We start from the raw sequence: 25,835 nt of genomic DNA, 5'->3' as shown, positions 1-25,835 counted from the left end.
TTCTCTGGGATGGAGCTGAAATGACAGTTATCCACCAACAATATTCCTTAGTCTCACCTGCAGGTCAATTAGTTAGTTACAAAATATAATCAGATCACTGGCAAAAAGTTTCTTCTTATAAAAGGAGTGAGTTAATTAGTAACCTAAAACAATTACTTCATAAAAGATTTATAATTAGACCTGTCCAATATTTTCACATCAAGCTTAGTTAAGCAAGCATTGTAACTCAAACTGCAGTGCACCCCAGCTTCATTTTGGACTTTCGTTTGGTAATACAGTACCGTAACTTCTTTATGACATATTGTACCAGATAATCCTTAATTATTTCAAAATCAAAAAAGGTTTGAAAGAGACAATGTATTTGCCTTCACAATTACACGAATTACTAAACACAGGTAAAGAACTTGAATTTTATAAGAATAAGCAGATAATTACTGAACTATCTTTCACAGGACCATGTGCTTTATAACACATGGAAAAACAAAAGGTTTCTGTTTTCTAACATTAAAGGCAACATCAAAAAGTGTTCCTATCAAAAAGCACAAGTACCTGTAATAATACTTCCTCATTAGAAACATACTGTCTACCCTACAAAATTCAAATTAAAATATTTGCAGCATCCGAACTTCATTACATTTAAATACATAGCGAGGATCTTCTGCCATATAAGAAAAAACAAAGGAACTTTATTAAAATGTATTCAATACTTTCAGTGTTCCCTTAAATTCCTATGATGGCTTAAGATCAATCAGATACAATCTGTCATAAAAGAATAACCACACCAACAACAGGAAAATAATTTTATCCACAAAAAGCACAAAGCAAGCAATTATAAAAACAATACGTAGACAAAGTAAAACCATTTTTAGAAGAAATACTGTGTATGAAGAATGATCAAATTTTATTAGTTTCTAGTAAAAATGTTGCCCATTATGCAGGGAGTTAAAGATGTATTGAAGTATTAGAAATCAATATCTGAGGCAGTTTATGAGAATCACAACCTATCATGGAGGCCATAAGCAACTGACAAATACACCAACTAAAAATTGGATATATTTATTATTTTAAGTATAGCAAAGAAGTAGGTTACAACTAAAAATGATACTTAAAACTACACTTCAAAATTTATAATCTTTTTTCTTTTGTGAAGTCTGTAAATAATCAGATAACTATCTGTAAAACACACTTACAAAGTACATAATGCATCCTGACCATTCAAAATAAAAATCATAGAAACATGTTGTAACAAGCTTCATTTACTAACATAACAATCCTGTTCCAAACCTAATGGCACTGTTTACTAGGAAATGATAATGTGCACAGACCTGCAACACTGAATTCTACAAGTCACCTTTTATCCAGTTCATAAATACTGAAATGATTAATTCATTTACTATGCCAAACTGTGAACATAATGGACGGAATTCATGGCAAACTCCACCATGAACTGTAAAGTGTTATAGGGCATTAACCCTTCAGCAATTATCAAGAAAGGTTCAAAGCAGACATGTTAAGATTTTTATTAAGCAGGTTACCCAAACCATATGACTGGCCACCAATAGGAAAAAATGCAAGAAATATGATTAATGACAGACACAATTCAAAAAGATGATGATAACTAAAATAAAATATCTATAAATGGGAAAATATAATCCAATAATGGTCAGCTTTCCCTTCTGGCAACTTAATGACCACTGAAATATTCGTCATTGTTATGCATATATCTTGAAATACAAAAAATATTATTTTTAACTTATTTCATATTACTTAAGTCTCAGCATGAAAAACCTTTGATTTTAAACTCCCTTTTATTTATATAATGAGCACATTGTTACTAAACTTAACAATTAGCATTCAAAGAAACAATCCACTCCTTATACTGCATTGCAATTTACAGTATCAATTTACAACAATATACTTTAAGAAATTTTATTTTATACGTGATAGCAGTTTCATAGTTGTTTCTGAAAGCTGAGGTGAAGGTGGTAATGCATCCATAGAAAATTTCTCCATTGCAGCACCAGAACTAAGCCAGAGGTTTTTCCTGCCACTAGGTTCCACACCATTAGAGCCTTTCACATCATTTTCCTTCTGTCTTACTTGAGAAATTAATTTACCATTTCTTGAAAACTGTGGCTTGCTGTTTTCATGGGAATATTGATTAGGGTAATCCTGACCATCCACTCTATTTTGTAGTGATAATAATGACACTGTTATGTCGGATAACTCAGGTGAAACCGGAAAATCCTTCTGAATACCAAGATGATCAGATGAATTAGTAGACTTTAACATAGGTAATGCATCGGGAGAGAGAATAAGATTTTCTGATGTTCTATTGCTATCACTGTTCACAGGCTCACTTTCGTTAGACTGGTATGACAACAATGGCTCCTTGGTGGTTGTTATGTCAGCATGAACAGAGTGGTTCCTATTAATCATTTGGGCTGATAATACTGGTTCTTCTGGGTGTCTAATTTCCACTTCTTTCACTATTGCATATTCAGAGGCATATGGTTTCTTGGGTGTTTCACATTCTACCTCAATCTTTGTACCATGTTTAGAAAGTTGATAAGAGAGAAGAGGTTCTTTTCGAGACTCATTCACCCCGTGACCTGATGCTAATTCTGCAGTTGAGTTTGAAAGAACTGGTTTTTCTGGGTTGTAATCCATTTTGGCAACTAAATTCTGAGCAGATATGTCCTCATTACAAGAAAAATGAGATGGTTCTTTGTGATCAGATTGTTCTGCAGAGTTACTAATGGTACCTGGAATGTTACTGCTGTACAGTTCTTTCCCTTGAGAAGATGCTTTATTTCCTCTGATATTAGAAGCAATTGACTTCAAGAACTGAGTGGTATATTCTGAGAGCTCAGGTTCTACTGGCAAGCCACTGATATTAGAAGCAACTGACTTCAAGCACTGAGTGGCATATTCTGAGAGCTTAGGTTCTACTGGCAAGTCACAGACATTAACAGTGGAAGACTTATAAGTTGGGATGTCATTCTTGACAGGCGTCTGAGAAACTTCAAGAGATTCTGAGATGACTCCTGTGTCATCAGGTACTGATTCTGATATAATGTTGGGCATTTTGTCACAATCATGGTTAATCTCTTGCTTCTTCATAGGCAAGTTCTTCACCCGTACCACATCAGGAGTTACTTGAAGGCTAGAGTTATCTACTCCTTGTAACCACTGTTCTACAGTCACTAGACCACTTCCATATGAACCTGCATCAGCATTTTTCTTTATACTTAATGCTGGTCTCATTTTGCCTAATGTTGGAGTCTTCTGATACTCCGTTAAATCAGGTTTGTTCATCACCTGAAATTAAACATAACAATTAGTCAATCAATTCAACCAAAATATAGTGTAATATTGCTTAAATTTTACACTATTAGACTGGAATCATTAACTATAAATTACAGTTTACAAAGCACCTGTCTTTTGTAGCATTGAAAAATATATATTGCTGTGGTGGTGTTTGCTAAAGCTAGTAAAAGCTTCAAAATTTATTGTTAACTGCAGAAAAATTATTTCTACCATGTAAATGTACTCTACCTGGTCCTGAGGTAAGATGCCTTGTAAAATATGGATTTTGTATGCTGGAAAAGATGACTGTTGTACAATATGTGGAGGGATATGATCAGTATGCCTCTTAGGGAATTTTCAACAATATCACATAAAAATATAACAAAAAGCAAAAGCAATCAGCTGCAATGCCGACGGGGGTGCCACCGAGGCATCTAGACATAAAATTTGTAGACTGCATATTAACCAGAACAGGTTGAAACTTCCTCATGCAGCTTGCTTAGTTTCTTTGGTTTATTTACTTATGCCACTCCCAGTGTACAAGTGCCTTCATCCACCTTCTGATATTAGGTGTGCAAATTCTGATTACATACTCATTTGCATCTTGTACCTGACTCCTAAATGCTTCAACTCTTAAAATACTGTACAATTATATATGCAAATAAACTGCCGCATGCATAGTTCCATAGAAATTACCAAAATGCTATTTGTTCAGCACCATATAAAATGCCTTTAAAAACTGCTCTATTGATTTTATCCATTAATAATAAAACTTAAACAGCATTACAAAAGGAAAAGTTGAGTTGAAGCAATCTTTATATATTATCTGACAATGGCTCACCAAATGAGGACATCGAAAAGAGACATTTTTGAAGCAATGGGGTATAATACAAAACAGAAATTTGTTTTAGAAAATTAAGGGGATTATAAAACCACGACTAACAAAATTCAAATTACAAGATTCAATAGTGGTTTATCCAGTGAGGTCAGTGATAGAGGGGCTGATAGATTCAACTATGACTACTAGAAGGACTTGTAGAAAATAAACCCAGTACGCAGATATATCTTTCAGCTAGGAAAAAAGAATTGTTTGTAATAAAAAATGATTTGCACCTATGGAAAATTAATTATTTCTAAAATAAACCTTGCCTCTATGAAAAATGAATTTTCTTTAATATACAATGTTTTCCATTTATGGAAAATGAACTGCTATATCCACCAAGAAGATTATATGTTTTCAATCTTAGAACTGCATTTATGGATGGAAAATAAAAGAAATGTAACTTATGGAACCTTCATTAAATAATGTCCATAAGGTTTTAATATAAAAACTCTTAAGGAATCAAAATAATAATAATATTACACATTATACATTTTGCTTAATTACCTTTACTACCTGCATTTGTTACCAGGATTATGCAAAAATTTGTGCTGAGTTTGACTAAAACTTTATCAATGGAGGACCTCATGACTGGCAAGAAGTTATAAGACTTTGATAGAGAAAGAATTGTAATTCTAGAAGTGAGGGGACCTTTTTTGGGGGATGGGGTTGGAGGTAAGAGGATTTCTTAGCTATGACGTAGATTTGGTCTCCAAACATTCTTGATTTTAACTTTCTTGTGCTTTGGTTTTCTCTCAAGTACACAGTTTCATGGCAATATATGTTACTACTGTGGTCACTGAGAGAGTGCCTTTAATGGCAGCACAGCAACTGCAAGAATGAATCATTTCCTTTTTTCTCTCAGATGGCTATTAACCAACACACATAATGAATCAGGCATTAGAGTTTAGCATGAGTACAACAAGAGGTCTGTACATAGAGTAATATGGACACATTTAGGATTACACTATAGCTATAAACTTGTCTGTTAAGTAATGAAATCTAAAGAGGTAAGCTTTATTGAGTGAAATAATGCCTGTCATACAACTCTAGGGCTCACTTTCACTGAGTAGCACAGACAGCTCTTCACAGGGAAACTGCATTTCCAGATGCGATATACATAAAACATTTGGGTGATTATTTCTTTACCAGCTAGTTTAGTGAATAATCAATTTTTTATTCCCTTGTGAAAAAAAATTAATGGCCCAATATCCCGTTAAAATACTAACCTATTCTTCATCATTAGTAATTGGTTCCCTCTATCTGCATATACTCAAACTTGATACATTACCTTTTCACAGTTAACTTCACATGAAATTTTCTTCTCTTTAAGTGACTGACAATCTTTATTATCCAATAATGTAGTAGACTGTGATTTTGCCTCTGATCTTGCAGCCCTGAAAATTTTTCCATAAGTTTAGTAATATATAGTAAATATATATATAGCTCTATGACCTGTAACTATCCAGTTACAGTACTACTGCATAAAATAAATATATGGTAGCATCTGTCTCATAAAACTAATTTTAGCCTTCAAGGTGTTGAATACTAAAAATAATCACATTACTCGTATACTCCAGACTGTACCTTAAACTTGCCAAGTACATGGAATTCCATATGTAAATACACAATAAGTCAATAAAACCAAAAGATTCAAAGAAGGAAGATCAATACAACAGTGTAAGATGAATTCACAATTACTACAATAACGTTGTCAAAGGATTTACTCACCAATGACTTCTCAACTCAATTAAGACAAAACTAAACAGATATCCATACTGTATATTTCTACACATTTCATAACCAATGATTATCCGGTCTATTCCCAAGCACAAGGTAAAGGTAATGTAGCCTAGGCTATAGGCTCCGTTAGTTGGTACATAAATAAAATCAATAATTATTGGAGTTATCATACCAAAAATGTAAAAAATCAGTAACTTCAAGATTTTCAAATGTTTGGCAAAGCTCAACATTATGAAAAAATACTTTTGTATTCTCTTAGGTAAAATATAAACATCACGACAAATGCTCAACACCTGTGATGTTACTATTGGCATAATAATGCCTGTTGGAAGTAAATCCACATGAATGTATTCCTTAAAAATTGGAAAGAACCCCAATTTTAAGGATAACTGGGGAATTATCGATATCACAAAACCTTTTAGTCTGAATATAAAATACTACAAAGGAAATACTGGCCTTTAGTAAACAACAAGGCTCGTAAGCCAAGCACGAGTGGGAACTAAGCTCACAGCTATGTTTCCTAAACAAGAAAGTTAGGCTACCCTGATTTACCCTTTCAGTAACTTCAAATTATCTATCAATTTTAAAAGGGCACTGTATAATACGTCAAATTATCTATTAATGTTAAAAGGGCATTGTACAATAAGTTTCAATAACAAAACTGTCTAATATTATTGCCTTAATGCTAAATCTGTGTTAAACAAGAAAAAATAGCACAGCAATTACAGTGTAGCCTAGTGATCCACTCTAATGTCACCTTGCAAATCTGTGTTAAACAAAATAAGCCTGCGTTAAAAAGAAACAAAAAAATTAAGTACTTAGCTTGAATGTAAAGTGGAATAAACTGCGTAATCAAACACAATTCCAGAGCACATCCTGAGGACTCATGAACTCTTGGACAGACCAGAGTGTAATGGAGATGGCGCTGACTTGTGAGTGACGTAAAGCTTAGGTAATCGTTGAAGGACAGGAGATAGAGCCCTCCTGTCCTGAGTCCTTTATATTCTATCACTATGCCACCAAGCACTATTCTGGCCAAGACCAGCTATAATAGAATTCTTTGTAATTGGTTGGGTCTATCTTATGAAGCCCTGGGGGGACCATGAGTGTAACTTTGAGGACGAACAGGGGCTATGCTATCAAAACACTGCAATATGAGCGGAGTCCACCACACTAATTATTTTCTTAAAATTTATCAATAGGGAACTTTACAGAAAAAAGTCTCATTGGAAGTTGTCAGCTGCTTATAATCAAAATCACTACAAACAATGGAATCAATAAAGCACAGTATGGTACACAAAAGTTTTCTGAGTGCACACACACACATACATATACATACATACATATATATATATATATATATATATAGAATCATGGTTCAAAGACACTAAAAGTGATCGAACGCAATCACCTTTACTTTCCTTGCACCCTAGAAAGGAAACTGATACCCAAGTGAGTGAGCAAGAGTGCACATTGCCTGTCTCAAGCAGTGAATGGGCTATGTCAACCCAAGGACGTGCACACTCCAAGAAGGTCCCGGCCCTTGAATGGTCACAGCCAGTGCCACAAACAGGAGTAATGCCATGGTTGCAATGGCCAAGAGCCCGATCACAGGCACAGCCAGATAAAAAAACATGAGAAGTCAAGGTCAGTCCTCTCCTAAAAAACATTAACAGGTGACCTGGAGTGAGAGGATTCTTGTAGCCAGCATATAGGGCATGAATTATACATGGGTCAGCTTACTGTCTTTCAGATTAACTTGAAACAAGCCTCCACTGGAGATATTATTTTGGGGTTTTGCTCTCCAAGAGCACCCTAGCTAAAGTCTAGCATGGGATATGAATCAGGTTAGTAACCTCCAGCAGAAAGAAACTGAAGCCCTCTGTATTTCTGCTACTTTTCCAGATGTTGTGGCTTTCAGTCCACATTCTAAGTGAGATTAACTGACTCTAACTGAGGAGCAGCCTATCAGCTAAAACAATCCAGTAATAATATACTTATGACCTAATAATGCTTTGCACAAAGACTACCTATAAGCTTCAAAACTGCACTTACTATTACTGACTAGACATTATTACTATCAAAACTACAGTAAGCAGTGAACATGACAAAAAAGCTTGTCAAAAGCTATCAATAATGCAATAACATAATTATTTACTATATATTACTGCTCCTTAAAGTATAGCAAATAGTAATCCTTAAAAATACAAAAAGTGGGATTTTGAGTCCTGAAACAACTTCCTGAATACTGCAAGTCAGTTTCCAAAGGTAATCCTGATGCAAGAATGTCTTCCATACGAAAAATTGCCAACCAAAGTTCACAGATAAACAAGATATCATTTCAGAGGAACTCCCAAACACTGACACTAGTGCCTAAAACTATGCAACTCAAAACAACACCTATCAGAAGGCAAGGAAAATAGATTTTGCTGTTGTAATTTTGTTGTGAGTATAAGCACAATTTTTTAAAACCATCAGCATTACCCATCCAATTATCTTAGAATTTATGTTGAATATCACACGGTGTGAAGACAGCAATATGAACTCAAATAAATCAGCAGTGGGAATCATTGACCTTACAATTTATTGAAAAGTAGATTTGAAGTAATAAATATTAATCACTATGCTGACCTTGTCAAATGAAAGTATGAAAACAGAAAATCACAAAAGCATTTAGCCCTTAATAAATAACAGTTTTGTGAACCAAGCATGGGAATAATCTTTGCCATGGGAATGGATACCTTAATCAGTGAGGTTAGTCTTTATCAGATGTAAAAGGGAATTAAACTATCAACTTACCCATGCTCATTAAGTATTATCATACAAGTTAAACATGAGGTATGTTTTGTACCATACGTGGAAACTTGAAAATTTAAAATACAATAATCCAAGGTGCAATAACTGCAAGAAAATGTAAAATATCAACAACCACCTAAAGAAATTGAGATAAAATTAAGGAGGTGAACATGTGCAGCAAATACTTAGCACATCTGCTCCAAATCATGGCCAGACTTTACATAACTATTATATGCAAGTAGTAAAGCAACATTCCACTACCATGGTAGTTTCCCATCATTCCAGTCTGATAGGAACTATGCCAATTCCGGATGCCTAATCACTGCAACTAACAGAAAGACCAAAAGTAAGTCTCCGTATTTGTATAAGAATACTGCGCTGTACTTTCTATTGTGTCTCCTTTATTACACTTAATACCAGCCTATCCAGAGAAAATGCACTATGAACCATGATCTTTGGTTGTCTTAGCAATACGAAAGATTTCAGCAAATAATTACACTCTTAAAACAACAAAGCAATAATTATAACCATAATTAGAATATTTTACCCATACTACTATCCTTTTATTTAGTAAAAAAAATTATTATTATTAAATGGTTTAGCCAAACCACAAAGAATAATTAGTATTTAATAGGAGGAATACCTCTGTTTAACCAGCCTTTTAACTGAACACTAATAATCAGTATCTGTAGAATTAATTTCTAATTACCTACAAACATTCTCTTTTAAAGAAACATTTCAAAAATTCCCTTGCTAAGTTTCATCAAAATCTGTTGAACTATTATAAGACATACTTCACAAGAGACCTGATAGCCAAATAAATTAATGTAACATGACTTTAATAGCCAAACTAAGGCAATCTAGCCAGGTACTCAACAGCAAAGTATAATTCAATTGCAATGAAATTCACAAGGAAAGATAATCCTTTAAAAATTACTAGTTTAGAAATACAAGCAAAAGTCTCACTCTGATTCTAAGTCCTTGCTACAAGATATTTGCTTCCTCACAGTCACTTCCTGATTCAGTGAGGCTGAAATGACAACTGCTGTGGCAGGTTTTTCAACTGGCACATAACCAAACCTGTCAAAAAATAAAACATACAATTAACAGAACAACAGCATAAATGTATATGCTGCAATGTATATACAATTCAAAACTGATCAACCATTAAATAAAGTAAATTAAACAAGCCCTAATATACAGAACATAATTCGACATGCACAGTAGCAAACAACAGATACTGTATGATGAAATATATGTACTACATACAAAATACCATTTCGTGTATCAAGATATCGACAGTAAAAAATATGAGTGAATTATAAAACATAAACAAATTTTCAATCATACTTACTTAACAAGATATTTTTCCAATTTGTCAACATCATCTACTTGCTTGTCAACAAACTCTTGCATGGATTGCAGCCAATTGGAAAAATTTTGCAAAGACCTCTGATTCTTTTTCATCTCTTCATTCATATCCTGGGAAAATGAACAGGAAATATATAAGCATTCTAATTAAGCTTAATTTTATGATGAAAAATATTGCCACGGCTGGGTAGACCATTTTATTATACAAGATTTCCATAAGGGTGAAATCAGACAAAAATATAAAAATCAGTGAAAATATATTTAAATGGATTGTTTTACAAAAACTCTACAAACTAGATAAAACATATAAAAAGATACAAGAATGAAAATACAAATAGAACCAATAATTAAAATAATATTCACAATTAAAACTACCAATATAAAGTAAAAATGGCTGCTGACTAAGTACCTTCCACCACAACTGAGGAGGAGGAGCTATAAGTAAGAGGAACTCCAACAGTAACATGCTAAGTCTACTGATATGTCAGGAATGGGACAAACTAAGGTAACATATGAGTCCAGATCCATCCTCAGAGAAATGACTGTCTTGAATGGAAGTAGATCCAACTTGCCCAGTTGATAACTAAGCCTAAATAATGGAACAGGATGATGAGACATCGAAAGTTTTTGTGTAACTCTGCAGCTGAATAAGTTATCATCATACAGCTGTCAAAATACTTAACAACCTGATACCCCAATTGTGTGCCTAATCAAAACTGAGCCTAGGAAGTGAGTGAGGACATCCAAAGCCTTTGCCAAAAGAAAACAAAAGTTATGAATTGGAACATATTGCCCTGACATAAGAACTAGAAGAACTTCCTCAAAGACTTGTGAATGGGACCTGAAAGTGAGCATCTTTCAGGTTGATCAATGCCAAAGTCTTCTTCCCTTCAGCAATGAACCAAGGCAAAAGTTTTCAACCAAAACGACAATACTTGGTTCACAAGTCAATTAAGCACCTTGAACTACAAAAAGGCTGCTGGAGAACCCTCTCAGTTCAAGTTACTTCTATAGCCTATTCCTCTCATCAACCTCATCTCATTATCCATAAAACTGAACATCTCTGTGTTCCACACAAGAGCAAAATTAAATTAGCTCTGGAGGCAATCACCCTCAGTTTCTCCAGCAACTGATGTAAGACCTGTAAGACAACTTCTTCCCCCTTCCTGGCTGAGAGGGCAGTTGTGCCTTCTGGGGTATTCAGCCTCAAGAGGGCTGAGAAGCAAAATCTTGCTAGCAAACAAGGAAACTTATGAGAGGGTCTCCCTCAAATATAATGGTGAGGAGCAGACCTAAGTCACTCCTTTTGCAATTCCCAAGATGACAATGGACTGACCAGAGACTTGTTAGTAGCATGGACTAAATGCACAGGAAAGTGATGCCCAATGCATTAGCCATTCAAAGCATCAAATTTAAAGGTGCCAGCATATTAGTCTTCTTTCAAGACAGAGTTGGCAGGCAAAGGAGGTAACATCTCAATACTCATTACTGATGCATATTCCAGGGAAGAAACCAATATTCCAGCTTTCACCAAATCATCTGGGCTACTACTGTAATAGTACTTTTCTGAAGTTGTCCCACATTACCTGAAATCTAATTCTGCCAATTACCTGAATTCTCTTAAGAAATTATCATTCATATCAGCCTCCACAGGAGACAAAATCACTGAAGATTCTAGAAAGCAGAGGAGACATCCCTGGAAAGTGGCTCTAAACCTGAAGAAGGCATCCTGGAATTGGTACAATCTGCCCATTAAAAGAACTCTCAGAATCTGGCCTCAGGGAGACAGAAGGTTTGCAGCATAAACATGGGCTTCTCATAACCCAACTTGGTTCACCTACCTTCCATTCTCCTTGAGACAATATGCAGAATAGCCTCTGCTGCCACTGACATAGGAAACTCAAACCCCTTAGGGGTTTTTGCAGTCTTACCATTTGATCTCAGGAGTGCAGCAGATGTTAACTTTGGGGCATAATCTGTTGTACTGCCCTTTCCTCAAGTCAGCTATGACATGAGTAACACAAGATGTGCCCGTGATGTCATACTGCCCTTGACACATGAGAGCAACACAAGTGGCTTGAATCTTTGGCATGAGTAGCATGGTGCAACTCCACACTGTGATCAGCTCAGATCTTAGGTGTACCACTATCTTCAACATGTTATGGAACCCTATGCCTGAAGATTTTTAAAATAATCTGTGTCATCCTACCCGAGTCTACAGCTGTGGCACAGGAGACTGGAGCAACCTCACCTCCAGAAATAACCAACTAGGGGTAGGTGTGCTAACTGAAGCAGCATCCCACATCCCACAGTCTGAAAAGTAAAGTGCTTTGAAGAGCATTTCTGACTTCTTCATGACCTCAGTCACCTAAGCAACTCCCTTTGAAGGAACTGCTAAATCTATATCACATGATAAGCCACATAAGCAACCATAAGAGTAACAGTGATGTCTGTTAGATTTATCTTTAATGTCAGATGAATGGGAACTGTATGAGGCAGGAGCAAAGCTTGAATGTCCAGTGCAGTACTAATCCTCTTGAACCATGAAGTGCTAAAAACAGTGCAAAACAACTCAAAAGGAGTTAAAAGACTGTTAGGGAAACAGGTGTGTTACAAGTTACCAGCACCAACAGGACTGCCACCTGCAGTAGTGGGCAGGCAGAGTTGCACAGGGGCAGCATGAATCTCCTTTCTCATTGATATAACCTTTAAAATATCTCAAGAAGTTGACCTCTAACAAGGAGAATGGGGCTCTGAATTCAATGCCTAATCTTCCAGAAGGTTCTCCAATAAGACTTGGGGACTCTCCTCCATCTGCTTATGCATGGCAGGGATGATTCTTAGGCTTACTAGTCTAAGAGGCCTTAGGAGAAGTTTTCAGTTTTAATAAACTCAAGGTAGCAGGCACTGACAAAGGCCTGGAAAAGGACTCTAAAGCTAAAGAAATACCCTTTCTCCAGATGCCTTACAGTGCTGAAAATGTATGCTCTTGTTATAGAAAGCTCATTGAGGCTTTGACTAATCTTTGCACATCTCACTTGTCAAATCTCAAGAGGCACCTACAAGAACTACAAAGCAAATATAAGTTCCTCTCAAAGCCAACCATAAAGCTCCTACATTGTCTGCCAGGGGCATCTACACACCTACACTGCAAAAACTGATATGATAAAAATAATAGTTATAAAAAAAGCAATAGATTAATGCATAAAAAATGGTGAATAAAGTAGTCAATTTCACTGTCAGCCAAACAACTAAATAATGAAATGGACATATGTAACTAGAACTAAGCAAAAGATTAGGAACCCTGACTTTGAGAGATACACTAGTAAGAAGATAAAACTAAACTTAGACACTTACAAACTAAGCTCACTAGCAAACTTACATACTGTGCACAAGCAAAACATTAGAGCTACAAACTCACTAACAGAACTACAGCTTATTATCAAATGTAAACAAAAACAAAGATTAATGAAAACTCTAATTTTAGCCAGGTAAATATGACAGCAAACCTACACCAACACAGCCATAACAATACAAGCCAGCAAAGCTTTGAATAAAAAACAAATGAAAAGGTGAAAAGAGTGGCTGCTCAAAAGACAAATGTTTTACTTAAAATTCTCACAAAGAAGCAGGATAAGGCCCATACAAGTATCAATAGGCAGATGAAGAGAAAAACTAAAAACAACAAGAGTAAATTACCACCACCAAACACTAGGAGGTTACATGTTTGCATAAATGGTATTAGATAAGAATGAATTATGAATTGACAGAGTATCCATTAATAACTTAATGAAAATCTGGAGAAGCAAAATTGTGTGTGTTTGTGTGTGTGAGAGTGAGAGAGAGACCAAACATAAAAATGACCAATTTTACCACCAAGGAAGCCTAAAATGGATGCACATTCAAACAGGCAGAAAGGGAGACTCTCCACCTGTGAAGTATCTGGAGATTACTGACTACAGTTTAAGCTACCATAAAGTAATAAATTTTGGTGCAAAATAACACTGCTTGATCTTGAAACTTCAAGGTCAAGCAGTTATATTCCAGGAAACACATATACTGCACTTACTTTCAAATCTTGAACCTCCTTCTTTAGCCGATTCAGTCCTCTGTCATATAAATGTGGGGCACCCCTGAGCAATTAAGGGAAAAAGATTAGGTCTGGCAACACTACATGAGTTTAATATTTACAAATCCAATATTGCTTATAATGTTTCACAAAAATTATATCTACTTTTTCATAAATTTTTTTATTATACAAAACACATGACTTATAATTAGCCCACATTTGTGGTCAAATACCCTACACATAAAATTTGTTAAACAAAAGAGGCAATAGCATATGCATGTGCTTCCCAGCAGTTAATTGCCTCACTTTTGTGTAATCTGGAATGTAAATTATGGGAACACAAGAGGGGTTTGAGGCAAGAACTTTGTGTTATAAGTTATGGGCTTGTAAGAAAAAGGAAATTTTGTTTGAAAAATCTAAATTTGCTTCACCACAAATCCATTACATATAAGCAAGAACTGCAACTTAGGTGGGATGGATCAAGCTGCTGTTTAATCTAGAACTGGCTGATAGGGAACTAGGAGCCATCAGAGCTCCTAAGGGTGAGATTTGAAACTAAACACATTGTTCTGAGAGGAACAAGTGTCTTATTTGTAAGAAAGAAACCTAGCTAAAGACAGTAAAGAAAGACATTTGTAACTATGTTCTGTGTTCTTGGAAAAGATTAAGCACTTACAATACAAGTGAGACATAGCAGTCAATAACCAAGGGATCCTGTCACTTGAAGTATACCAAAAATGTGGTATGAGAAGAATACTAGTGTGAACTGGACGATGCTACTTAGTCCAAAACCTGAAACGCAGGTAATTCTTGCCCTATAAAGAATAAGAGCCTTGCAAAGGTTGCTTTTCACCTACAAGTGCCCTCCTTTAAAAGTGAGTTCATATTGAGACTGATTCCATTTAAAAAGCAAAGTGGATAAAGCTCTGATCTCATTGGCAAGGACCTTTACTTGTCCAACGTCAACATCCCTCACATTATCTCAAATTAACTTGCCTATTAAGAATTTGTATTCCTTAACACTTGCTTCCTGAAGCATCCTGACACAATAAAGAGACTGGTTGTACCTTCTCTGGTGCTCTTGGGCCTCCAAAGATAAAGATGAACAGCTCTAACTGAGCAAAGTAAAAGATCCTTTTGGTTCTTGGTATAAGCTAACGAATAAGAAATTGCATGGTTGCCCAGAGTTTGTGTCTAACCTACAAAGTCAGCTTCACAGGGAAAACCTATGAAATTCCTAAACTTAGTGTGAGTAATCTTCCTGAAGAGTTCATGACGTGTTTACCCATCTCAAAGAATCAAACACCATAAAATTATCTTCAGTCTGGTCCAAGGGTTCATAGGGAGGTTTAGTGAAACTTTTCAATATCTACAACAGATCCAATCTAAATGATTTAGTAATCTTCTCAGGGATCTTTCCAAAATGCTGACATGACTTCTAAGCTCCACTGAACAAGCCCAGTCTAGTCCAAAAAAAACTAATAAGACCTATGCAAGAGTGGTCTACACCCTTTAATGCTAACATCTTAAAAATACACTAAAACCTTAACTTAACACAATTCAACTTATCAGATTACTATATTCATCAACAACATTATGATGGTTTTTTGCTAAGTTCCATTTTAGATACAATCTTTAAAACTGAGAGTTAAGTGTGAAGTACAGCTTAGTTCAGGCTACGAACATGTAGGACTGCGTTAGCTGTAAGATCTCTTGGAAATTTTCATGTACAGACTGTACTACAGGGTCTTTGTTACTTATCGGAAAATTGTATTTTCAAGTGGCAACCTACATCAAAATACCAGGCTATAATTCACATACAGTACTTATCAAAGTTATAATTAATATAAAAACCTTAAACTTAAAATACTGTGACAGGGTTTAACATATATATATATGTGTGTACTTTAAAACAAAAACAAAAACAAAAATAAACCTTAATTATAACAATAAACATGAAATACTGATACACAAACCACTTGCCTTTAGAGTCAATTTAATCCCAATTATATGTCATATTTTTAATACCCTTTTCATAAAGCTCAGTTCATAGCTGTCCATAGTCTCGTTGGTGGGAAGGTTACTAAAGTCAGCTGATAAAGTTAAACACTAGAAATGTTTTCTTATAAGCTACTCTTACTGTATTTTATATTAGTACAGATTTTCAACAAAAATTTGACTAATTATAAATGCAGATAATGATTAACAGATGTTAAACAGAATTTTTTGTGGCATCTTTTATTTGGAAAAAATGGCTTATTGATTATCTCTTGCATGAAGAGCCCAAAAATGGAAAACCATTCCAAATAGCCACTTAAATATTCTTTAACACGTGGTACCCCCAAGTATCATGCAGTCAAGCTGATGAGGCAATAGTGCAGTCTCCTTTCTTTGTGAGCTATTTAACCCTGACTCCAACACTATCCTGAAGGTCACCAGCCACTTTGCCTTTTCAAGGGCATTCAAGCCTATGATTAAGTCTTCATCTTCCTTAAAATCTGGGTGAGAGAGTTTCAGACTTCCTCAACAGTCTTAATCCTACAGCATACCAGTCATCTACTTCTCCAGTTCTATGTACTTTGGTATGTGGCAAGAACTTAGGGCAATTGATTGTATGACAATGGTGGAAAGTTCACAAACAATTAAATTCTGATCTGCAGTAGGATTCTGCCAATGATTCTGTGACTTCTCACCTGTGAGGTGTCTGAAGAATGTTCCCTTCTAGCTACAGGTTAAAGGAGGGAATCTCATAACCACCAAAAATTACCTTCTGTATTTTTTAGTTCTGGATCATCCTTTGGTGTTCAAGGATTACAGGAAGATCCAGACAATTGCCATTTCTGAGTGGATTCAGATTAGCCAGGTTTCTCTCAGACCCCTTGTGGAGTTAGCCATGGAGAATGCAACTGCAGAGGCCCTGGATCCTTATGGAAAATAGATTCATTTCACAACATAACCATTATGTATAATTTAGCCAAAATTCATTGTCAACAGATTTCCTAAATGGTTCATTCCCCATTCATAAGAAAATAGTCTGCTGGTCAGCAGCACTGTGCATGCACCTAATAGATGCTGAAGTTCCCATCAGGTAAGAGTCTCTTTTTTGCCTCCCCTGTTGGTAATAAGGCAACAATTTCCTACACTTTACTTTGATTGATGTTTTAGGATTTAATTACTCTATATGACATTCTGTTTCATAATCACACAAATATTCATTCATGTTAATTCCTCTCCTCTGCCTTCTGCATTAAGAGGATTTCAGTTAAAACTCACAGGTGAAGTTTTTCATAGTCACCATTCACTGCACTCTGGATAGTCAGTGGCAAATGAGAAGTATTGTAAGTACATTTTCTGTAGTTAGCAATATGCTTTCCTGTTCTCCAGTGCTTTTAGTATTTATTTACCTAGGTCAGTCAACAGAACTAACAAATATCGTACTTGTCAGTCTCTATGTATCTGACCTTTCTGCTAACTTCAAGCTTTATATTTATTTATGATTTTGTGAATCAGTGTTTTTGAGAAGTGTTAATAGCGTTATCTAGTTATGAGTGGTAAGCTTGTCCGTTCACTTTCACATTTTCAGTGTTAGTTACCTCCTGGTTCTACACTACCTTTATGTTTCTACATACTGGGTAATTGTATTAGATTTTTCATATGTTCCAGTTCATTTTAACTAGAAGTCTCTTCATTTTTTTTGTCTTCCTATTGAAGAACCAGTTTTGGCAAGCCCTCATTACCAAAAAACATATTTTTTGCATAGTATTCATATTTCTCTGTGTCAGTAAAGTGAACATCTTCTTTTTATCAGTTAATGTACATTTGCATTTTTAAGTTACTATACTTTCTGAAATTTTCATTATCTTTTCATCAACTCAAGTCATAAATGAGTGCCTTCCATATTATTACTAAAAAATTTACATAAGCAATATCATTAATTTTTCTGACTCATGTTTGTTTCCTTTCATGTCTTCCTCACAAGAGAAAGCATTAGAGGGACTGCATTTTAATCAGTAATTCCAGCATTTTTACTATCAGCCTTTTACAATACTACTGTCACTCAATGAAAACAGTACTAGTATAGTTTCTTACAATAAAATACTGTATGTTTCACATGTTCAATATATTTTGCCACAAAGGTGTTATACACAGGCAAGTTGGCAGGCCAACTAAGCCAGGTAATATAAATAGATGTCAAGTTTTAACAAGGATTTCTTTCAGCAATGCACTACCCATCAAGGTAAGGTGGCTTTTCCCAGTATGACCTGTCTTACCTGACCAGTTGATCTTTTGTCCAGTGGAACTGTTTCTTTTGTATGAAGTATTTCCAAAGATGTCCCTCAAAGATGATCTGCTGCCTCTTAACATGAAACAATCAGTGTTGCCAGGTGTTCCAGTCTTGATTATGTCACTTCCTGAGGGTCACAGCATTGAACCAGGTTTTTGAGTCATCCATCTTTGATCTGTGGTTTCCTTGAAGAGAGCCTGGTTACATGCTTTCCTCTGCTTCATCTAGGATGAGCTGTGTACTAAAATGCAAAAGAACACCTTTTCAAGCACTTTTTCCTCAGGCTGAGGACCTGACTAGTATCTTATTGATGTTAACACAAGAACCATGTTAGCAGATGATTCTACTTAATGCCAGTGCCCTCAAGGAGCTGTACAAATGACTGGGGGCCACACTACATATAAATTTGTAAGTCTCATATCAACTACTGTACTTGAGTTAAAAGTGGCTTATCTAAGCCATCAATCTTCCAATGATGAACAATCCAGGAAGAATATGACAGACATTATGATAGCAGTAACTTAACAAGGGTATTGGTGTCAAAGCCAAACCACACTTCTTTGTCACCAAATAGGCTCAATTTTCACCTACACAAAGGCCATGAAACCTCAACTTCACCAAGGTCCCCTCCAGAACACCCTTAAAAAGTCTGCTGCATTCCAATATTTGGGGAGGCTGTGGGACACCTTTGGCTCGTTTTCCTGATAAAACCTTAACTTACTTCTCTCTTTCTTGAGACCAGCAAACTGGAAGACAGCAATCTTTATTCAAGCACTGGATGACCTGGGAGTCTATGCTTTGCCTCCTTTAGATAAAGTGTGAGAAGTATTGGATATGAACATAACTCATTTTTGCCTGTAGCGAAGGTGTGAGTAAGAGTCAGCGTCTACAAACTTACAAATTTATTCAGACAACAAACAGACAGGTCAATAACTCTTGCGAGCAGAAATGTAGCGTCTGACACTAGGTGATCGAAAACAGAGGTCACCACACAATCATTTGTGTTTGTTGACAGAGGAATATATACATATAAATTGATATACAAGGCATAACATACGTCTGAAATGCTGACATTGTAATGCATATGGTAATAAAGATACATTTAACATGACAATAATATGAATGGAGATATATGTATAAAAGATGCGTGATGTATGCTGTGTTTCTCATGTCCGTGTGTTTTGCGTGCGGAGATGTTGTTGTGAGGAGATTAGCAAGCCAGGTGAGATGACGGTGTGTGGGGTCCACATGGGACCCTACAGGATTCCCCCCCTTAGAGAGGACTACGGTTGTAGGCCAGTGTCTGGGATTTCGTAGCAAGAACAAGGACAAAACTCTAAGTGCCCTTATCTGGCTGCTACACCATTTGCTTTTATGTATCTTTATTCATGCCCAGTTCAAGTAATGAATCTCAATCTTGAAGGAGCTAAAGACTGCAGAGATAACATGTATAAGCTTTTATATTTGCAAGACACCCCACGATGCATAAAAATACTGGCTAGTAGGTACACAAACATACATCAACAAATATTCAACTTACTAAAGCAGCAGAATTTATTAATGGTATATTTTAATGAGAGCAATAAATAATGCCCACAATTATAAAAAGCACAAAACACAGACTAAGGATGAAAAACTCAAGCAACAAAAAAATACAGTTCTTGGACAAGCATTAGTACACCAGTCCACTTAACAAACGGTTAAAAATCACAAAATTATAAAGTAATTTGTATTTTTTCTAGGCATACAAACCACTGCCCCTTAGGTAATAGTATTCCTCAGTGTGAGCTCTAATCAGTTGTTGAAACTTGGCAATATAGAAGTTAATTAGAGGTAGGTAGGTGAGTGGGGGGAACCCCAACTTGCCTGCCATCAACAAGCAATTTTCCCTTGGCATCTGGGATAAAAACTTTGGTTTGTATACCTATGAAAATACAAAAAAAAGCACTGCCTTTTATGTAAGAAACTAACTTTTGGGTGGGAAGTCATCTCGCAACTGACTGACAAGTTGATTCTCCAAATGGAAATGTCTTATGCCCTGTCACAAGAGTGGGCAGGAAAGCACTGACTCCTGTAACCTCCTATTCAGTCTGGAATATGGATGCCACCACAATAAGGCCTTGAGCTTGAGTGAGAGGTATCTGGGCTGCCATGCAGAAGGAGGGCTCTTAAGACCTCCTCCTCTTCTTCCCACAGAAGGAAGAAGAGGACAAGGAGAAGGAAGATGAAATATGCTAGAGTTTCTTCACCTTACTCTATTCATGAGTCTTACCCTCCTTGGCTACAAAAGACATGTAGAAGCAGGAAGCAGCATCAGACTCTCCTCTGCATACCTTGGCAGAAATATGAACAGAAGTTCAAGACAGTCCTTGAATCTCAGGAGTAAATGAGGAAACACTGGCTCACAGGCAGAACAACAAAACTGGTTACAACACCAAAAGCATAATACAGCTAAATACACGTTAACATCCTTTACACCTGTTCTTATTCAACTTGGTAGTTGAGAGCTGAAGAAAAAGTGCTCTATGACAGCAGGCGACTGGGGATTTCCCCCAGTCATCCACCTAGAATCAGTTAACTACCTTGTTACCAGGTTTCAACAACCAATTCCACCCCACACTGACTAATATTCCTACATAAATGGCTGTAGCTTATCTTTCTGCAAGAAATGGGTGCTTGTAATTTACAAAGCAATAGTTTTTCTAGTATGTTACTTTGTATATATATGTACAGTACACCCCTGTATTTCGCAGAGGATGCGTACTGCACCCCTCCGCGAATAGCTAAAAATCCGCAAATACTTAAAGCCCCTCCAAAAACACTTAAAACTGCCTATTTTGATAGTTTAAACACAAAAAAAATGCTTATACCTGAGAATTTTAATAGTTTTATCACAAAAAGTGCATTTAATCATGAAAATGATATGAAAATACAGTAATTAGTGAATATTTCTCAGTGAAAAATACTGCGAATGGGCGAATTTTCCGCAAATAATGTGTATATATAGTTACACAGAGAAACCCACGAATAGGTGAGTCCATGAATAGTGAGACCGTGAATATAGGGGGTTTACTGTATATATATCACTTACCGAGGTGGTAGGCTTAAAGACTCTTTCAAAGGTCCTATGCTTAGATCCACTTCACGACACAGTTGGCGAAGGCGAGTGAAAAAACTTGTACTTTCTTCTTCCATTGCTCTTGTTGTTTCCAAAAAACTTTATTCCATACGTCTCTCTGTAAGACAAATCACTCTGTTAATAAACACATTTTAAATTACATACAGCTTTAACATTAAAAGCTGACAACAAATAAATAGTGCAAAGTCAAGATAATCTGCATTTTTCTTAGATATCCAAGTCTGAAGTCTTTTATAAAGATATACCTTCAATGACAGCTGGACCAGTCACTGAAGCTTGGTAACAAGGTAGTTTACTAGGGGTAGATGAGTGAGAGGGTGGGGAACCCACACACTCACTCAACTTTTGACATCACTTCTTCCTTCAGCAACAGGGATATGTGCAGGATTGGTAAAAGGTGACTGATAAAAAAACTCCAGACATGATTACCTACAAAAATATCAAGTTTTAAAGTACTACCTGAAATTTTCATTTTTCCTAGGTACCATATACAATCCGGAACCTTTTATATAGGATTATTATTAGTGCAAGCTGGAAGCAGTGGTTGAAACTAGGCAATATAAAACCATAGGTCCTTTACATAAGGAATTACTTTCAGCAAAGCTGGAAAGGCTGTTAAACTTTCGAACGAGGTGGCTAGGCCTTGCCAAGGTGGTTAGGCAGTTAACTACCATCTGGTGGCAGGAGTCCTGCCTGCCCAGATGTAAACATTACAATTTGCCTTTTGGCCCAGGTATCAGATTGAGGGGTGAATTGAGGTGGGAATAAAACTGTAAAGGACCTCAGGTTTGTATAGTTAGGAAAAATATAAATTACTTTTAAAATTTGTCATTTGTTCCTACACAATATATAAACCCTTGGTCCTTAACATAAGGAAGGCTCACGTATTGGTGGGCGGAATCTGAGTGAGTCTCTGAACTGACTGGAGTTCGCCACACCTGGGTTTCTCTTTCTGGTCGATAGAGCGAGGAAGAGAAGAAAAACACACCAATAGCAGTTCATTTGATGTTTCTCATGGGCTAATAAGTGATGATTCTAACCTACTACCGTTAAGGAGTACCCTAAGCCAATCCATAAGTCCAAACAAAAACTTCCATCCTAACCTAATAGGTGGCGGGGGCAAAGCACCTGGCTAAGTCAGGGCATGCTGCCCTACAGTAAGGTTAGGTTAAAGGAAGGTCTGGTTAGGATGCTCACTTGCTGAAACGTTTGATACAATTTTAAGCAGTCAGTAAGGTGTAGCCAATGACAGACCGCGTGTTCAACTAAAACTTAATGTCTATAAATTTTCCAATTCATACCCACACATGCACTAATGTCAACTGTATAGAATGCTGAGGCAAGACCCATAGTCTGTACTCTAGGTAAGGCTATTTTTTACTTGATTTTGAACATGGGCTATACAGCAACAAATCCTACATTTCATGATGTTTTTGTGGATTTATGGCAGTGGAAAACAATCCAATATCCTAGATGGGTAACAATTCAAGCTCATGCTGAGATATACTCCCACATAAAAGGCAATTGTTTGTATTCCAGAGGATCAGCTAGTCTTTCCCTTTCTCCATCTCATGATCCACATTTTTTGTATGAACATATTAGATTAATAAATAATGTAGAATAAGGAAAGATGAAAGAATTTATTTTGCATTTTTATATCGTAAAGATTATAAGTATGAAACAAAAGGGGAAAAAATTATTCTTTCGTATGCCATTATCAGAAACATAGAGCCAGTAGAGGGATGAATTCTTTCATTTCATTTACATTTGTGTCATAACATTTTAGTGTATGTAACACTGTAGGCAAACTAGCGGGGGAAATTCTCGTATGGTGGACGGGTTCAGCTGATAGGTATTCAAAATATTGCAGTGTATAAGTACAACAAAGTTACTTAATGTTTAGTATTGGATCCTATATGAACTACCTCACAGACTTTGATTCTGTAAGTTCTACCTCATGAAGTAGGATATGATTTCTTACTGTTGCTTAGCTTTGATGCTCATATATTTTGTATTGTATTGTACTGTATCACTGTGTATCGCTCTTCTTCAAGTCTCTTGCTATGATGTACAATGCCCAATAAACAGCAACAGAAGATGCATTTATATCATCCTACAACCAGGATATTCAATGACAAAAATGGAATAGATATTAACAACCAATCATTTCACCCAAACAGGTAATCACAGTTACAAATGGAAGGTAGTTACATAAAACTAAATACAACAATAACCACATAACACCTCTTGCCAAAAGAATGGATCACTGATGCTCAAACAGTTCGTGTTACATTTTCAATGGAGGCGTTGCTACGCAAACACTCCTGGCTTGTTCCTCTGGTTTAAATTTGGCTACAAGCTTCTTACTTCTGAAAAAAAAGTTTTCATCCAGCCTAGTCAAAACTATTTTTAGCAATTCACCAAGTTTAATACTAGCCCCTTGGGATGAATGTAAAAACATAACCAAAAGATGGTACCTGTATTGCATTAAACACCTAGGCTATAAGCTACACCATCTTTTATATTGTTCAGTCACAAAAATTTTATTAGGCTAATAGGCTAAACGGTATTTCTAAGTAAGAGCTCCGCACGTACTATTACCTTGGAAATTGATTTTTCCTACACTTTTAGTGTTGCTGACGAAGGAGGTGGTGTTTATGGTCAGTCAATTGTTAATAACCTCATATCTACCCAACACAGTTAGGGACCCTTTGGGAAAGGGAGCTTTGGAAACATTGGGAGAAAGACCAGACCACCATGTTGTTGTTATGGAATGGTTCTGTGCATGTGCAAGTCATTAAGGAGCCATAAATTTAAGAAGGGGGAGGTCCCTGGACCCCCCGGTGGAAGGCACTATACTTTTTACCAAAAGTTCCCCTATAACACTGTGCATCCTAGCATTCCAGGATGGCCAGTGTACAACTTCTGAGGTTAATTACAGGTTAATTGCAGTTGACTGACAAAAAATAAAGGTAAATTCTTAATAAGTAACCAAAATACTATAGAAAAATCAACTTCCAAGGTTATATTTGATACAGAGCTCTTGCTTAGGCCTAGTTCTACCGGCTAAACAATAGGCTATCTGTGCATAGTTCTTCTGCAGAATTACTTCATTTTTTCCACAATTAGCCAACTTTGAACACGGTGTTCATAGACAATGACAACCAGTTACAAACTAACCATCAGTTTGCGACAAAGAGGCTAGCCTTGCCTAGGGTAACAGAAGGGTCATAACCTCAACATATAACCAGAATGGAGTAGTTTCTCATCTCTTTAACTTTTTTTACTGGTCCAACTCATGTCAAATGTGTAACTGTTTCAAAGCCTAATTAGTCATAATCACCTATCATCCAGGAGGCTACACGTTTACTTACGTAGGGTAATGTATTTAACTAGGCTAGGCCTAAGCCTAACTAGTTTAACCTATGATAAAATACCACCAGTTAATCAGATTATTTTTTCCTAAGCTTAGAATAAGCTATCCTAAATTAGGATAACACAGCCTAATCAAAGCCTGTCCTATAACCTTTGGTATTAACAAATACTATCAGGCTAGGCATACTGTACCGTAGTCCGTAGAACAGTTGGTTGACCACCAGGGTAGGCTACCTTTATGATATCCAGTCTGTTGTCTGGGATTTGGCATAAGACACCAGTCGCCTTAACAAAGTCACATCAGCAATCTTCAATCTTGGCCATTACTGGTGGCAAAAAATCATGAGCTTGAGAACTAAATCATATTTACAAAAACTAAACTTTACATTTCCAGGTGTCCGGCCATCCGCCAGAAATTTAAAAACAGCGTAAACAAACCCAAACAGTGTTGCCAACTCCCGGAGACCTCTGCACCCTACAGACACACAAATGATCCCACTTTGATTCCCAGTACCCTACACTTCACGAGAGTCACGATATGAACAACAGTAAGAGAACTGGTATATTCTTTATTGATTCCATAAATTTTTCAAACTACACATAGTGTTTACGTTTAATTTCTTTACGCAGTTTTCTTCTGACTCGTTTTATTTCCCATTTTATTTCTGCGTTTTAATGTGCCTTCAAGAATAGACGAAATCCTTTGTCTCAACACTGGAGAGGGTAAGGGTTATAACCAATTTTGCTAATAGTACTACTTTTTTATACCGGCTCATCACCAACATATTCTTTATATCTGTTAGGAAAATCCGAAACAAATCCAAAACTATTTGTTTTCATTTTTAGTTTTTTATTTCCTCCTCATCAA

The 25,835-nt window shown here is 36.2% G+C and overlaps 1 protein-coding gene across 3 annotated transcripts; it reads right to left on the bottom strand.

Annotated features, from left to right (window-relative positions):
- Positions 1 to 342: 342 nt before the first annotated feature.
- LOC136849062 (uncharacterized) lies at positions 343 to 25,723 on the bottom strand. 3 transcript variants are annotated; one of them, XM_067121971.1, is made up of 7 exons: positions 25,160 to 25,723; positions 21,545 to 21,689; positions 14,169 to 14,232; positions 10,083 to 10,210; positions 9,695 to 9,808; positions 5,481 to 5,586; positions 343 to 3,321 (listed from the first exon to the last, which is right to left on the bottom strand). In XM_067121971.1, the coding sequence occupies exons 2-7, from the start codon at positions 21,646 to 21,648 to the stop codon at positions 1,930 to 1,932; spliced, it is 1,908 nt and encodes a 635-aa protein (XP_066978072.1). In that variant the 5' UTR covers positions 21,649 to 21,689; positions 25,160 to 25,723; the 3' UTR covers positions 343 to 1,929. The 3 variants fall into 3 exon arrangements, with proteins under 3 accessions (XP_066978072.1, XP_066978075.1, XP_066978074.1); XM_067121974.1 differs by having other exon boundaries at positions 25,406 to 25,459; XM_067121973.1 differs by having other exon boundaries at positions 25,202 to 25,411.
- Between the last annotated feature and the right edge of the window lie 112 nt (positions 25,724 to 25,835).

This window comes from Macrobrachium rosenbergii, chromosome 20 (genome assembly GCF_040412425.1).
Source record: "Macrobrachium rosenbergii isolate ZJJX-2024 chromosome 20, ASM4041242v1, whole genome shotgun sequence".
Lineage (NCBI taxonomy): Eukaryota > Metazoa > Arthropoda > Malacostraca > Decapoda > Palaemonidae > Macrobrachium > Macrobrachium rosenbergii.
This window is presented reverse-complemented; position numbering and strand designations above follow the sequence as displayed.

What these genes read in the sequence shown, in the direction of transcription:
- LOC136849062 (XM_067121971.1), bottom strand. Translation starts at nt 21,648, where the DNA reads ATGGAAGAAGAAAGTACAAGTTTTTTCACTCGCCTTCGCCAACTGTGT. An exon ending in TCTTTAAGCCTACCACCTCG is followed by an intron (nt 14,233 to 21,544) that starts GTAAGTGATATA and finishes TTAATTGCTCAG; the next exon opens with GGGTGCCCCACATTTATATG. An exon ending in TTGGAAAAATATCTTGTTAA is followed by an intron (nt 9,809 to 10,082) that starts GTAAGTATGATT and finishes ATTTTTTGACAG; the next exon opens with GTTTGGTTATGTGCCAGTTG.